Source organism: Babylonia areolata, chromosome 26 (genome assembly GCF_041734735.1).
Source record: "Babylonia areolata isolate BAREFJ2019XMU chromosome 26, ASM4173473v1, whole genome shotgun sequence".
In the NCBI taxonomy this organism is placed as follows: domain Eukaryota; kingdom Metazoa; phylum Mollusca; class Gastropoda; order Neogastropoda; family Buccinidae; genus Babylonia; species Babylonia areolata.
This window is the reverse complement of record NC_134901.1, coordinates 11,222,296-11,237,404: the sequence shown is the minus strand read 5'-3', so window position 1 is coordinate 11,237,404 and position 15,109 is coordinate 11,222,296. Positions and strand designations below refer to the sequence as shown.

The 15,109-nt window shown below is 44.6% G+C and overlaps 1 protein-coding gene across 2 annotated transcripts in view; it reads left to right on the top strand.

Annotated features, from left to right (window-relative positions):
* Window positions 1–6,030: 6,030 nt before the first annotated feature.
* Window positions 6,031–15,109, top strand: part of LOC143300131 (phosphoenolpyruvate carboxykinase [GTP]-like) — a 33,176-nt gene continuing 24,097 nt past the window's right edge. Inside the window, exons 1-4 of one of the 2 annotated variants that reach the window (XM_076613666.1) lie at window positions 6,031–6,173; window positions 12,082–12,275; window positions 12,818–12,939; window positions 14,685–14,869. In XM_076613666.1, the coding sequence (XP_076469781.1) occupies window positions 12,102–12,275; window positions 12,818–12,939; window positions 14,685–14,869 (481 nt within the window). In that variant the 5' untranslated portion in view covers window positions 6,031–6,173; window positions 12,082–12,101. Of the gene's footprint in view, window positions 6,174–7,156; window positions 7,311–12,081; window positions 12,276–12,817; window positions 12,940–14,684; window positions 14,870–15,109 lie in introns of those variants that run through there. The other variant, XM_076613665.1, reaches the window with a different exon arrangement.

Below are 15,109 nucleotides of genomic sequence, written 5' to 3'. Positions count from 1 at the left end.
TGGGTTTATGCACGCACACACACACACAGAGACACTGTGCAGACCGACCGACAGACTGACAGACACACACACACACACACACACACACACACACACACACACACACACACACACACACACACACACACACACACACACACGGCGCGCGCGTACGCGCACGCACTGACGCAGGCAATCATACAAACACACGCACTGACACACACAAACGCACAAATCGTACACATACATGCGCAATATGTACACAGGCGTACTGTGTATACACATAGTCCAGACCACCACACACAAAGGAGCAGACCCTGATTTGGAGAAGCTGCAGGCTGCCTGACACTAGGAAGCCAGCCTCACACCGAACATCAACAGGGCGAGTCCGGCGATGAGCCAATTGCTGCACGGGGGAAGGGCGTTGTCGGCGAAAAACAACGCACATGAATTACCTAAGAATAGCCGCAGTCTCCCTCTCAGTCAGACACACACACACGCGCACACACACACACACACACACACACACAGATTCTAAACACGCACAGGCACGATCAAACGGTCTTGTATTGAAAACACTTCCCTGGCATCACCTTGAGTCGATCTTAGCACGCCTGCAGTGTTTCCCTCTGCGAGCACTACACTTGGCTTCCCCTCTTTCGATACTGTGTGGCCTGCACTGCGACTCGGAGGCCTGCATTATGCTTCCAGGTTATCATATAAGCGTGACCACTGCCATAATATTCTTGCTAGGACTTTGGAGAGACTTGGACATGAAGACAGGACACGACTGAATAACGAAATGAAGAATGAGTTTTTTGACTCATTTGTGTAAACAAAGTGAGTCTATGTTTTAACCCGGTGTTCGGTTGTCTGTGTGTGTGTGTGTGTGTGTGTCTGTGTGTCCTTGGTAAACTTTAACATTGACATTTTCTCTGCAAATACTTTGTCAGCTGACACCAAATTAGGCATAAAAATAAGAAAAAATCAGTTCTTTCCATTCATCTTGTTTAAAACAATATTGCACCTCTGGGATGGACACGAAAAAAATAAATAATGAAGCCTAATTATATGCAAACTGCATTTACTGTTATATCTATATTTGTTTGTATTCTCTAAACTTGGCACTTTGATCTGATATTCTGACCCAACAACAAGAGCAGTCATTATTATCATTTTTTTTGTTCAAACAGGACCTTCTTTTGCTAAGCATGGAAGTTTTATTTATTTTGCAAACGTTTTGGTGCAGATAGTAAAAAAGGGAAATTACTCTGTAATTAATGCTAGGGGACTTAATTTGCTTTAAACTGATCTTTCTCATCTTAAACATTACATTTTGAAATTATACTCAATACATAAAAAGCTTGGATTTTTTTTAAAAAGTGTATCACGAGTGAGTCTTGAAGGCCTTGCCTCTCTTGTCAATAAATGAGATGCTTGACATGAAAGTAAAAGAGAGTTGGTGACGTGTGTACTGAATGATGGACGTGTTTCAGGCAGGAAGAGGGGGCAGAGGGAGAATCGTGCAGGACTGTTGTGACTGCCTTCAGTCCTGCCTTTGTTTCACCTGTTGCTGCATTGTTCGTATCGTCATGTGAATTTCTCAGGCTCCTGACGTAACCGGCAGTTCGTTTCAGACTTGTGTTTTATCATGATAATAGTAATAAATAATAGAAAAAAAAGCTTTCCGGTGTGTGTGTGTGTGTGTGTGTGTGTGTGTGTGTGTGTGTGTGTGCCATGTGTGTGTGTGTGTGTGTGTGTGTGTGTGTGTGTGTGTGTGTGTGTGTGCCGTGTGTGTGTGTGTGTGTGTGTGTGTGCCATGTGTGTGTGTGTGTGTGTGTGTGTGTGTGTGTGTGTGTGTGTGTGTGTGAGTGTGTGTGTGTGTGTGCCGTGTGTGTGTGTGTGTGTGTGTGTGTTTGTGTGAGTATGTGTGTGTGTGTATGTGTGTGTGTGTGTGTGTGTGTGTGTGTGTGTGTGTGTGTGTGTGTGTGTGTGTGTGTGTGTGTGTGCCGTGTGTGTGTGTGTGTGTGTGTGTGTGTGTGTGTGTGTGCCATGTGTGTGTGTGTGTGTGTCCCCCAACTTAACATACTAAACATACCAACCTGCTAGTGTGCCTGAACCCCCTACGTGTGCAGTGAATACGAATACGCGTGCGGAAGATAAAATACATACTCCACTGAACTTGTAGAAGATCCTGTACTCCACAAATGCCCGAGTCAGCGATCGGTGGGTCAGTTATGCCGAAACAGGAACATACCCAGCATCCACCCCAAGCCTGGAAAACAGAGTATGGCTGCCTACACGACGGGTTAAAAACGGTCATACACGTAAAAGCCCATCCATAAATATGATGGGGTGATTGTGGGATTCACAGCCCACGAGCGCAGAAGAAGGAGGAGAAGTGAGAAAAGGGTGAAAGATTAGACCATGACATTCTTAATTTGTTACTCAAATCCGGGTAGCGTACACCCGAATAACTAGGGAAAAGTTACATAGGTTCAACACAGCAGTATTTCACCTTTCAAAGTTATTTGTACACTCAGTTAGTTTTATGGTGAAGCGGTGGCCAAGTGATAATGCACCCGACTCGAAAACGACTGACGCCGGGGTTCGAGTCCCACTGATGATAAACAGATGGTGATTTTCAGCTCAGTGCTCCCACCCCCACCACTACAACTTGAGTGGTGAATTTCAGCTGCTCTCCCACCCCCCACCACTACAACTTGAGTGGTGATTTTCAGCTGCTCTCCCACCCCCCACCACTACAACTTGAGTGGTGATTTTCAGCTGCTTCCACCCCCCACCATTACAACTTGAGTGGTGATTTTCAGCTGCTCTCCCACCCCCCACCACTACAACTTGAGTGGTGATTTTCAGCTGCTCTCCCACCCCCCACCATTACAACTTGAGTGGTGTTTTTCAGCTGCTGTCCCACCCCCCACCACTACAACTTGAGTGGTGATTTTCAGCTCAGTGCTCCCACCCCCACCACTACAACTTGAGTGGTGATTTTCAGCTGCTCTCCCACCCCCCACCACTACAACTTGAGTGGTGATTTTCAGCTGCTCTCCCACCCCCCACCACTACAACTTGAGTGGTGATTTTCAGCTGCTCTCTCACCCCCCACCACTACAACTTGAGTGGTGATTTTCAGCTGCTCTCCCACCCCCCCACCATTACAACTTGAGTGGTGATTTTCAGCTGCTCCCACCCCCCACCACTACAACTTGAGTGGTGATTTTCAGCTGCTCTCCCACCCCCTCAGTACCACTACAACTTGAGTGGTGATTTTCAGCTGCTCCCACCCCCCCCACCATTACAACTTGAGTGGTGATTTTCAGCTGCTCCCACCCCCCACCACTAAAACTTGAGTGGTGATTTTCAGCTGCTCCCACCCCCCCCACCATTACAACTTGAGTGGTGATTTTCAGCTGCTCTCCCACCCCCCACCACTAAAACTTGAGTGGTGATTTTCAGCTGCTCTCCCACCCCCCACCACTACAACTTGAGTGGTGATTTTCAGCTGCTTCCACCCCCCACCACTACAACTTGAGTGGTGATTTTCAGCTGCTCTCCCACCCCCCACCACTACAACTTGAGTGGTGATTTTCAGCTGCTTCCACCCCCCACCATTACAACTTGAGTGGTGATTTTCAGCTGCTCTCCCACCCCCCACCACTAAAACGTGAGTGGTGATTTTCGGCTGCTCTCCCACGCCCCACCACTACAACTTGAGTGGTGATTTTCAGCTGCTCTCCCACCCCCACCATTACAACTTGAGTGGTGATTTTCAGCTGCTCTCCCACCCCCCACCATTACAACTTGAGTGGTGATTTTCAGCCGGCCGTGGGCGGATCACATTGAAAACATCACAAAGAAAGCAAGCAAAGCCCTCGGATTCCTGAGACGAAATCTAAAAGTTGCTTCCAATGACCTGAGAGAAAAAGCGTACCTAACCTTTGTTAGACCCTTGCTTGAATACTCCAGCTCAGTTTGGGACCCTCACAAGAAATGATGCATAAGAAAAATCGAAAACATCCAGAGAAGGGCAGCTAGATTCGTCTTGAACCGATATCATCGGCGTGCAAGCGTAACAGATATGCTTCAAAAGCTCAAGTGGCCATCTCTCCAGAAGCGACGCCAGGCATCTAGAGTCACAATGTTCTACAAAATAGTCAATGACCAGGTGCAAATTAACAAAAGCGTCTTGGTTAAACCAGCAGGGAGAGACAGGAGGTCACACGACCAGCAGTTCAAAAGGCTTGCAGATCAAAAGCAGCAATATATTATAGACTCTTTTCGTTCCTTCCACGAGCCATCCGCGAGTGGGATGAACTCCCAGCCCACATAGTAGAGGAAGACTCCTCCACCAGCTTCTAGAACAGGGTCTCCTCCCACCTCAACTGTGCCACTCTGGACAGCCTCGCAGCCGCGAGACTTCAGAAGTAGGCCCAAAACATGCTCACCAACCGTATCGTAATTGTATGAATGTGAGAGTGCCTGGTTAGGTAGGTAGTGGGTAGGGGGGTGCTGGTAGGAGGGCGCTGCGGCGGGGGGGTGGGGGAGGCGGGTGCGGGAGGGGGGGGGGGCAGAAGCTGTCATTGGGATGCCTGCCTGCCACTTCTCGCCCCCTCTGATCCAGTCCAGTAGCGGGCAGGAGGGAGTGAGTGAATGTGATTTGGAGCTTTTTTTTTTTTTTTTTTTTAGCAATCAGTGAAATAGATTTGGAGCAATTTTTTTTCTCTTTTTTTCCGGCAGCCGGCTTGCGGAAACCTCCAGATCTGTGGCTAAATAATCAGAGTTGATTGTGGCCACACAACAGAAGAGGAAGAACTGAGGAGGCGAAGCGCTCTCTCTGGGCGAGGGACTTGAATTTCACTGATACAGAGAAATGCTGTTGTGACAATACAATACATTGCAATGCAATACGATACACCATGCATTGATACAATTCACGTCCACCGGCTTTTTTTTTTTTTTTTTCCCCTCCGGCACGTCTCCTAAGAATATTAGGTATCAGGCGGGAATGTCACAACACAGCCACGCGGCATTCCAGTGGACTGGCCCGGGTGTCATAATAAGATACTGAGGCTAATTATTAGCATGTAGTCCCTCTCCCTACTGCTGGCCCACTAAAAATGACTTATTTAAATGAGTCCTGCTGTGCGCGAAACCTGAGAACCGAATTACCATTTCGATCTCTGTTTCTCCCATTCGCAGATCATACAGAGAGTGCGTTTGTGTGCCGCCGCGTGCCTGCGCGCGTGCGTGTGAATTATAAAATCAACCTGTCGCTGGAATCTCCGCTCTCTCTCTCTCTCTGTGACGCACATACGGGTACACACACACACACACACACAGGCACATAATGCGCGTGCATATAACTTACTCATAGTGGTCGGAAAGACACAAGCACACTGACACACAGAGGCAGGTGTGTACATGTGTGCATACGCATACGCACGCACATAACTTGACACGCAAGTGAGCGCGTGCGCACACTGACACACACACACACACATACACGCGCGCGTGCACACCTTTAATCAGTACACTGACACTCACTTTATTTTCCATGTTTGGTGCCCGGGAGTGCTGAAGCAATGTGATAAGAAACTGGGGAGAGCTGGACAGTACAATGAACACGGCCGTAAGTTCGATCGTAGTTTTAGAAGCGTCGACGATCGAGTGTTTTCTGACCAGTACGCGCGCGCTTGTGTGTGTGTGTGTGTGTGTGTGTGTGTTTGTGCGACGAAGTGGTATTGCAACAGCCGTCATTGAAGCTGAAGCGTGCACAATCACACGCCTGTGAACTGATTTTTGGACATGACCTGGATCCAGACAGCAAAAACAACAACAAAACACCCACGTAATTCCTCCTAAAATAGACAAACAAGCGCAACTTCAAAATGGTTAATGCTTTGTAAGAGCAAAAGGTAACAATTGGTTGTTAATTTTTGCTCTCTTTACTCTCATGTACATAATCAGAAAGAACTATATAAATCCAACTTCTCAAAGATTCATTTGCATGACTTTCGTCGCGTGCGTGCCTGTGGGGATGGTACGCCATCATTATGCAAATCACTTCTCGGCAACCAATCGCTGAGGTCTACACTGACTCCGTGGCCTTCACATTGATGCCGGTGTTCGGCACTGCCAGCAAACAAACACAAGGTGACGTCTGCAGAAGTCAGGTACGTTGTGATTGTTTGTGTTGTTGTTGAATGAAGTACCGATGCACATATTTAAATGCTTTGTAATTTTAAAATTTAATTTTACCGTCGAAAACAAACTGAGACCACCGGACGGTTACCGGAATGCAGACTTCGAGTCAGTTTGGAAACAGTTTGCTGAATTTGCAGTCAGGATTGTAACAGGATGCGCAGACATTCTTGTCCTCGTGATTCTTTCCACCCCAGTTTGTGTTTCTCTCATTTCGTTCAATTAAACGCTAGAGATTTAACAGTACATCGCCTCACTGAACTCTGCAATCAAATGGACATAGTGAAGACATCTTTTATCATGATAATTAAAGTATTATACTATATATATGATTTGTATTGCCCACTGGTATTGACTGCACATTACCAGCTTTCTGGATGCATCGATTCACACGAGACAAATAGTGGATCATTCTACCAAAACTTTCAACAATTTCTCAACTGCAAACACATTAACATCGTGGTTCGATGTGTGATTGGTATTTGACACCAGCACTCGAAATATCTGTTGCATCTGGTTGTGTTCCTCGTGTTTTTCGGCATTTCAGGACAATGACCAGCACGCTTTATCCCATGATGTGCTTGTCATTTCTACAAAGACGAGGATGCATGCTGTTTTTATTTGCATTCCAAACACAACTCTACCTTTAACACATTATGTATTCAAACAAACAATAACAGTGAAGCACAACTCAACCTTAACACATTATATCCTGAAAAAAAAATGTCGGAACCAACCTAAAAGCAGAAAATAGGGGGTTGTCAGGGCCGACGTTTCGAACTCATTGATTGATAGAATGTTCCGTCAAGTAAAATAACTGCCGTGTATGATGAAAATAATCGCATTGCTTCAGTGCGATTTGTGCCAGCCGCAACAAAGTAAATACAAACAAATCAAAACAACTGGCGTATGAGCTGTCCATTGAAAGGAGTGCCGACCACTCCAAGGATGGTAGACGTGACAGTGACCTCGATTTGAAGGGCACAAAAGGTAAAGGTCGCTGTTGGTCCTGCGTGAGACAAAACAACCCCGTTTTGTTTATTTCGTCTCAGTCTGCCGGTTGACAGGATCAGGTTGAGACTTGTGCAAGCGTCTGTTCTGGTTTATTTGTGAGTACTGCTTAACTATATTTTTTTCTTTTATACTAGAAGGCTAACATGCACAGATGATTTAACAATAACAGTTCAGTGATGATGAAAATGTTTGGTTTGTGCTTCTTAGTTTCAGTTTCAAGGATCAGATCAGTGTGTGGGCTGTGCCATATATACTACAGCACATCTGTTTAAAAAAGGCCTTACATTTGCACATTGCTTAGACTTTTTTGCCATCAGTAAATAGCAAATTGAAGTGACTGAGCACTGCATATTGAAGATGTATATATTTTTGGATTTGTGATTATACATATATACATATTCATGAGATTAGTGTATACTTTAGACAATTCCACAAACTACCATTTTCCACAGGGAGCTCATAGTTTTGTCTTACTAATTTCCAGTTCCAGTTACAGGTGGATATGCATGAGGAACAAATTAATGGGAAAATGAAATGTCAGCTGTTACTGTTCTTAGTCTTACCAATAACTTTTCTTGAAATTTTTTACATGATACATGGACTGCTTGCTCCAAATCTGCTTGCCAGTTACATTGTAATAGTCCTGAAAAATGTCTGGAATTTAAAGCTCTGTGGACTGCACGTACCTTTGGAAACTAATGCATGGTTTGGTAAATAATAGCCCAATGGACTGTCAGTAGTATCCCTAAGAGATAAATGTGCTGCTGTTTCTTTTCTGGCATCCCCTCTCTGTTAACCTTGAGAGAAAGGTGAGTGTCCCTCTCATGTCTGACTTGGCAGTGTCCCCTCATCGTCCAAGTGGGGATGAGGTCCCCTCCTTCAAGTTCAACAGTTGACCTCCACACAGACTGTCAGCTGGTCAGTTGAGGCTGGAGGCATGAGAGTAAAACCCCCTGGTTTCTCAGATCGTTGGTCCCATATAATGATATATCCTTGAGTGTCCACTGAGTGGGTCTGAGCCTGGAGGTGTCTCACAGCTCATAGGAAGGAGACAGCTGCTGCTGAAAGCTGTCCCAAAGCCCATATATAGTGTTCTGACGAACATATTCTCAAACATATAATGGCCTTCATGTTAGTGAGACTGGTGCACTGATTTGGGAGGTTTCAAGGGGGCAGGAATGTCAAAAATGGTTTGCCATGCAGGGTTTCAAATAAACTTTTTTTTCTTTTTAGGGCCAAAGGGCACTGTGTAAAGTAATTTTGATTGCCTAGTGTTAAGAGGGCGCCAGATCTCATTGATTTGATAACCCAGATTAGTCCTCATACCCAACCCATTCAGGCTGCTGATGTTTGCAGTGCGAGTGCAGAGTTTTGGTTTGGTTGAGGACATGGTGGGTCATTTGAACAGATCACCATAAAATCAATGGGACTTTTTCAAAATTATTAGGTCAGGAAGAACATCCCATTCTTCCCCTTAGATCAACCCTCGTCCCTCAAATTTGTAATTGTATTTGAAGATTATCCATCATACTCCCTCACGTGTATAGCCTGCAAAATGATGGAGCACATTGTCACCAGCCACATCATGATGTACCTGGAGAGCAATGGTATCCTCTGCCCAGAAAAGCATGGCTTCCGAAGAGGATGATCTTGCGAAACACAGCTTGGATACATTGATGAAACCACAACTGAGCTGAAAAAAGGAAACCAAGTGGATACAATTGTCCTCGACTTCTCCAAGGCCTTTGACAAGGTCAGCCACGTCCTGCAAACACGCCAAGACAACCTAGTTTCATTACCATTAGGCCATGCAATTCCACCCGCAAAAGTGCTCCACCTTGAGTGTCAGTAGAAAGAGGAAAAAGATTGCACCAAACTACAAACTCCATGGCATTCCGCTTGAAAATGTCAACACCACAAAATGTCTTGGTGTGAACTTGGTGTGAACATCCAAGACGACCTACGCTGGGGATCCCACATCAATTCTACAATCAACAAAGCCAGCAAGACCTTAGGCTTTCTCTGGCGCAACTTGAAGATACGAAATAAGAAGACAAAGGAAACTGCGTACAAAGCCCTTGTCTGACCTATCCTTGAGTATGTTGCATCAGTGTGGGATCCCTGTTCAGCCAGTGACATCCAGGTCATCGAAAAGGTCCAGCACCGAGCAGCAAGATGAGTCACAAACCAACATCTACAGACGTCTTGTGTCAGCTCCATCCTTAGCTCCCTGAACTGGTACGCAAGTCAGACAAAAAAAATATCGCCTGGAGATGTTTTAAAAGTTCCACCATGGTCTCATCTCCATCAACTACCTACCTACCAACACCATCAGACAGCAGGCTGAGCTCCAGGAAAAACAACACCTGCAACTATGACACACCTGCCTGCAGGAAGGTGGCAGAATGGTTAAGACGCTCAGCTGCCAATACAGAGAGTCCGTGAGGGTGTGGGTTCGAATCCCGCTCTCGCCCTTTCTCCTAAGTTTGACTGGAAAATCAAACTGAGCGTCTAGTCTTTCGGATGAGACGATAAACCGAGGTCCGTGTGCAGCACGCACTTGGCGCACTGAAAAAGAACCCATGGCAACGAGAGTGTTGTCCTCTGGCGAAATTACGTAAAATGAAATTCACTTTCATAGGTACACAAATATGTAAGCATGCACTCAAGGCCTGACTAAGCGCGTTGGGTTATGCTGCTGGTCAGGCATCTGCTCAACAGATGTGGTTTAGCGTGTATGGATTTGTCCGAACGCAGTGACGCCTCCTTGAGAAAGTGAAACTGAAACTGCCTGCAGGACGCAGTACAGACAGATTTCTTCTCCCCCCCCCCCCCGGTCGGGTGTATTCCTGGGGACCACTAGGGTAGCTGGATTGGCCTAGCTGGAGATGTGAACACACCAGTGGACTATGCCCGATCTCCCCCCTATCAGTTAACAGAACATCCCTCGGTAGCCCAGCTAAACTGCGCCCAGCAGCAACCTACAACCAACAGTTTTCATCAGCATACTGATGTTGGTCGTTAAGTGGAAGAAGAAGACTCTTTGGTATGTGAAAACAGAAATGGTGTGTGTGTATGTGTCACTGTGTGTATAGACAGTGTGCCAATATTTGCTGTGATCAGACCACATGACTGATGGCATGATCATCATGATGAGCACAGGAAATAGACATTATCTGTAATGATCACCACAAATTTTATTTTTTGGTGTCATATGCCTATCATATATGGTATACTGTACCATGTCAAACTGATGCAAACTTGGGCTGGGCATGTTATTGCTTAGTTTGGTGCAAAATTTGGCTAAACAGAACAAATTAAACAGGGCTAGTTTGCATTACTTTGACATGGCCAGTATAAGCAGGGAGCATAATACTCCCTCTTTCTGTACTGCTATATATAATCTGTCTGCATTAGATGGTAAATTTTCACAGTATGTTATTATAAAGGAAAATGTAGAAACATAAAGACACTTTATGATCATCTATTGTAGTATTACTATTAGATCTACGAGTGTTGATGTCACTTGTGTCAGTCTAATACTACTGTTTTGGGAAAACACCATCCTATGCTCCATGGAAATTCAAATCTTTGCAATTGCAATATGTCTCTATGATATTTTAAAGTACCAGTAACATGTCAACATTAAAAATTTTATTTTTTATGTGGACCCGTTTGTACCTTCATTTTAACCCGCTCTTGTGTGTACAATCTACACAGGCGTAGGATCAAAATAATGCACCTTAAACATCATGCCCATGTCAGTGAAAGTTGGGCTTGGAAACATGAACATTACCCGAAAATGAAGTATGGCTGCTCAAATGAAGCCTAAATAGTCATTTACATGAGTGCGCTCATAAGTATCTTGATCAGATCTCCATTTTACTGGAAAGGTCCAGACTGTTGTATAACATCGAAGTAAATGTTGCTCATGAACACTTAAGAATTATCTCAGACCGTCCAGATGATCTGTTTGCAGAATGGAAGAAATTGCAGGTGTAATGAACACAATCTTTATTGACATTGAGCAGCTTCTTTTGTGGCATATTCCTCAGTGCAGGTTAGTTGAAATGTACTTTTGCATTGAAACTATCATCAAAAGAGACAGACAGGAAAGTAAAAGTTTGAACTGGCATTGTATTCCACAGCAGTTTACAACATGCAAGCATTGATTAATTGGTGTTCTGTTAGTGAAGTCTGTTATTGCTCCTGGCTTGTTAAAAGTTTTGATGAAATTAAAAAAAAAAAAAAAGAATTAATTTGCTCACCATCGAACTGCAGAGGAACAACGGTAACAGTTATGTTTTTCAAAGTTTGAAACTGCAGTCATGTTTGTTTTGTAGGAGAATGGGAGAAGCTAGCAAAAGTTCTTTTTATGCGTCATCTTTCAAAAAAATTATTGTAAAGTGAATGACTTATTGCCATACCGATAGGTAATTTGTATGCATCCATGACCAGTGACTGTCCTGAAATCTAAAGTCTGCAAGTGGGGCTTGTAATAAGTGCACACACACACACACGCACGCACGCGCATGCGCGCGCGCGCACACACACACACACACACACACACACACACACACACACGTCATATAGCGATATATACACAATGGCACAGACACAACACACACACACACACACACACACACACACACACACACACACACACACACACAGTGATACACACACACATACACACACACACACACACATACACACATGCACACGCACACACCACACACACATTCACAGTTACACACACATGCACACACACACACACACACACACACACACACACACACACACACACACACACACACACACAAACACACTGTAACCAGACTGACGGATAAGCCTTTTTGTTTTCAGAAAACCACAAAGCAGTCATCATGGCGAAGGATGGGCAGAGTAAGCTGAGTATGGACATGTACCCAGACATCAAGGAAGAGGACTTGGTGCAAGAAGTCCATGAGGTTGTGATTCAAAAGGTTGGACATGTGCCTGTCGCCAAAGGGGATTTCCAACGGCTGCCCAGAAATGTCAAGGTCTTCGTCAGCCACTGTGTAAGTGTTTCCCCTGGTCATTTTCTGTGATGACCTGTGTTAGTCTGCTCTTTAGTTTAAACCATTTCCTCACTTTGAACATTATCAAGATGAGAGGATCCAAGATAAAAAGCAGGATTCTCAAAACTATTCCACATTAGTCACAAAGTCTACACATAGTCAACTTTGGTTGAAATGAAACGCAAAATACCTGAAACATAAACCATTTGAATTATGGCTAGAAAAAAAAGTTTTTAAAGTGTGTTTGAAAGTGTTTATTATGAATCAGAACTGCTGAACATCACTGCTGTGACTTAGCACTAATGCAGGGTGTTGAGTTGAGGAGTTTCAGGGCATCCTGACATTGACAGTTCTCATTAGTGTGCTGGCACTGAGACTGTTACAGAACAGACCTGGTTGTGGCTGTGTGAGGGTGAATTGGGAGGGTAAATGTTATCTGTTAACAAGATAAAATGCAACCAAAAGATTGTTAAGCAGAAAAGATCTTGCGAGTTTAGACGTAAGGATGTGAATCTGGATATTTGTGTGCTTGGTTTTTCCAGATACAGCTGATGAATCCACGAGCTGTTTACATATGTGACGGATCCGAAGAAGAGGCAACGGAAATCATCCATAAGCTTGAGGAGCGTGGCACACTGACAAAGCTGAATAAATATGAAAACAGGTACATGTTTAAAGGCAATTTTGTGTGTTTGTTTGGGGGTGGGGGGAGGTGATGGGGGATTGAAGGAGGGTGTAGAAAGGCAGTGTGAGGACTTGCTTGTGTAGACTGACTGAGCCTGTGCAGTAACCCAGTTTCCATTGTCTGTTTGGATGTATGTGTGCCCTTGGTAATCTTTAAAAATTCCTTTTCTCTGGAAATATTTCGTCCAACACAAAATTTTTGCCTTCAACAGAAACCCTCCCATAACATAATTGAGTATTCCTCGATATAAAGTGATATATCATTTTGGGGCAATGTACAGTGTTTGTCATTAGTGAGCATTCCACAGAAAACCGTATGAATTCCTTTTTGAGCATTTCATGTTGCACAGGATTAAGATAAGGGAAGTGGTAAAATGGTTAATAGTAAATATGCTTATCTGCCAAAACAGTGTCCATTGGGGTCTGGGTTTGAATCCCGGTCTCGCACTTCAGTTGAAGTTTGACTGGAATTTGGTGGAAAATTTAACTGAGCGCTTGGTCATTTGGATGAGACGATAAACCAAGATTGTGTGTGCAGCGTGCACTTGGAAAAAGAATCCATGATAACACTGCACTCAAGTCTGACTTTAGCATTTGGTTATGATGCCAGTCAGGCATCTGCCTAGCAGATGTGCAGTGTATAAGGATTTGTCGGAATGCATTGATGCCTCCTTGAGCAGTTGAAACTGAGGTTTGCATCATGACCATACCTTGCATGGCTGAAGCATTAAAATACTCTTGAGCATGTATGTAGAGGTGCTGTGGAAGAATCGGTTAAGTGTTAAAATTCTGATCCAGTGTAAACCAGTGATCACGATTTCAGTGTCCTGTTTCTGCAGGGTGATGTGTTCCTGGGAAAGTTAGTTCACTCTGATATCTGCTCTCTGCCGGGATGTGACTGGGTGGGTACCTGACTTCTGTCAGGGAAGCTTAAAACGGCAGGGAGAAGATTGGGCCCAGCCCACCTTCCTGGGCCCAGCTGTAGACTCGATGGATATGAAATCACTGACCTGATGGCTGGTAAATAAGCTGTGGGACCTTTGACCTGTAACCATAACCATGAATGAAAATGAACAAACAATTAGGCATGGAGATGAAATGATTAACAAATAGTAAAGAGTGGTAACTCTCTCCATTCACAAGGTACACAACTTCAAGTCAGTGCTGCTTACGCTACCGATTCAGCTAGCACACAGGTAAATAAAAGGTACATTGAAACAAACCCAGACACTTCCTCAAAAAAGGAAGCGCCGGGCCTGTTCTTATACCGATCATCTGACATGCACAGAGCAGCAAAGACAGAAGAAATGTGCAAACACAAATAAGCTTTTATTCAAGACTGGCATAACCTCTTTAATCCTGAACAGGCCACACAGAACACATGGGACAATACAGAACAAACACATGGTTGCCGCCATAGGTGACTTTAGTCAACTAGACAGCTCACCTCCATAGGCAACTGTAGTTGACATTGAGGGATCATTTTATTTGGACCGTTTTTCACATCTAACAGAGCTTGATAGCTGCAATAGGAATTGGAAATTTATTACTCTTTCCACCTTGACTGAGTTCGAAGTTAACGAGTCTGCTATGTTGTTTTGACATGAGCTGAATCGTGTGACCGAGAGCAGCATATCTGGTGCTGTGGAGTGTTTTTCACACAGAAACGTGGCAGTGAAAGAGTTAAACACATTTGGTGACACAGCAGTGAATTGTCCCCTGCAGCTACCTGTGCCGCACAGACCCTGAGGACGTGGCTCGAGTGGAGGCCAAAACCTTTATCTGCACTGAGGACAAGTATGAAACGGTGCCACATGTGCGGGAGGGTGTTGCTGGTATCCTGGGCCACTGGATCAGTCCAGGTGACCTGAAGGAAGAACTCAATGACCGCTTCCCAGGATGCATGAGTGGTAAGCTTGAGAATGTCAGGGAAACCTTTTTTCGGGTGGTGAAGATTGGGGGTTGGGGTGGTGGAGGAGAGGTATATATGTGTGTGTATGTTACGTGTGTGTAGGGATGAATTCTGTCAGGATCTGTGCATGATCTTGGACATGGAGTAGGGAAGGAATGATGATGTGGTAAGAATTGTGGGGTAGTCCCAGAAGATTGTGGATTAGTCCCAGAGATGCAGAGGACGTTTAGTAAGTGAA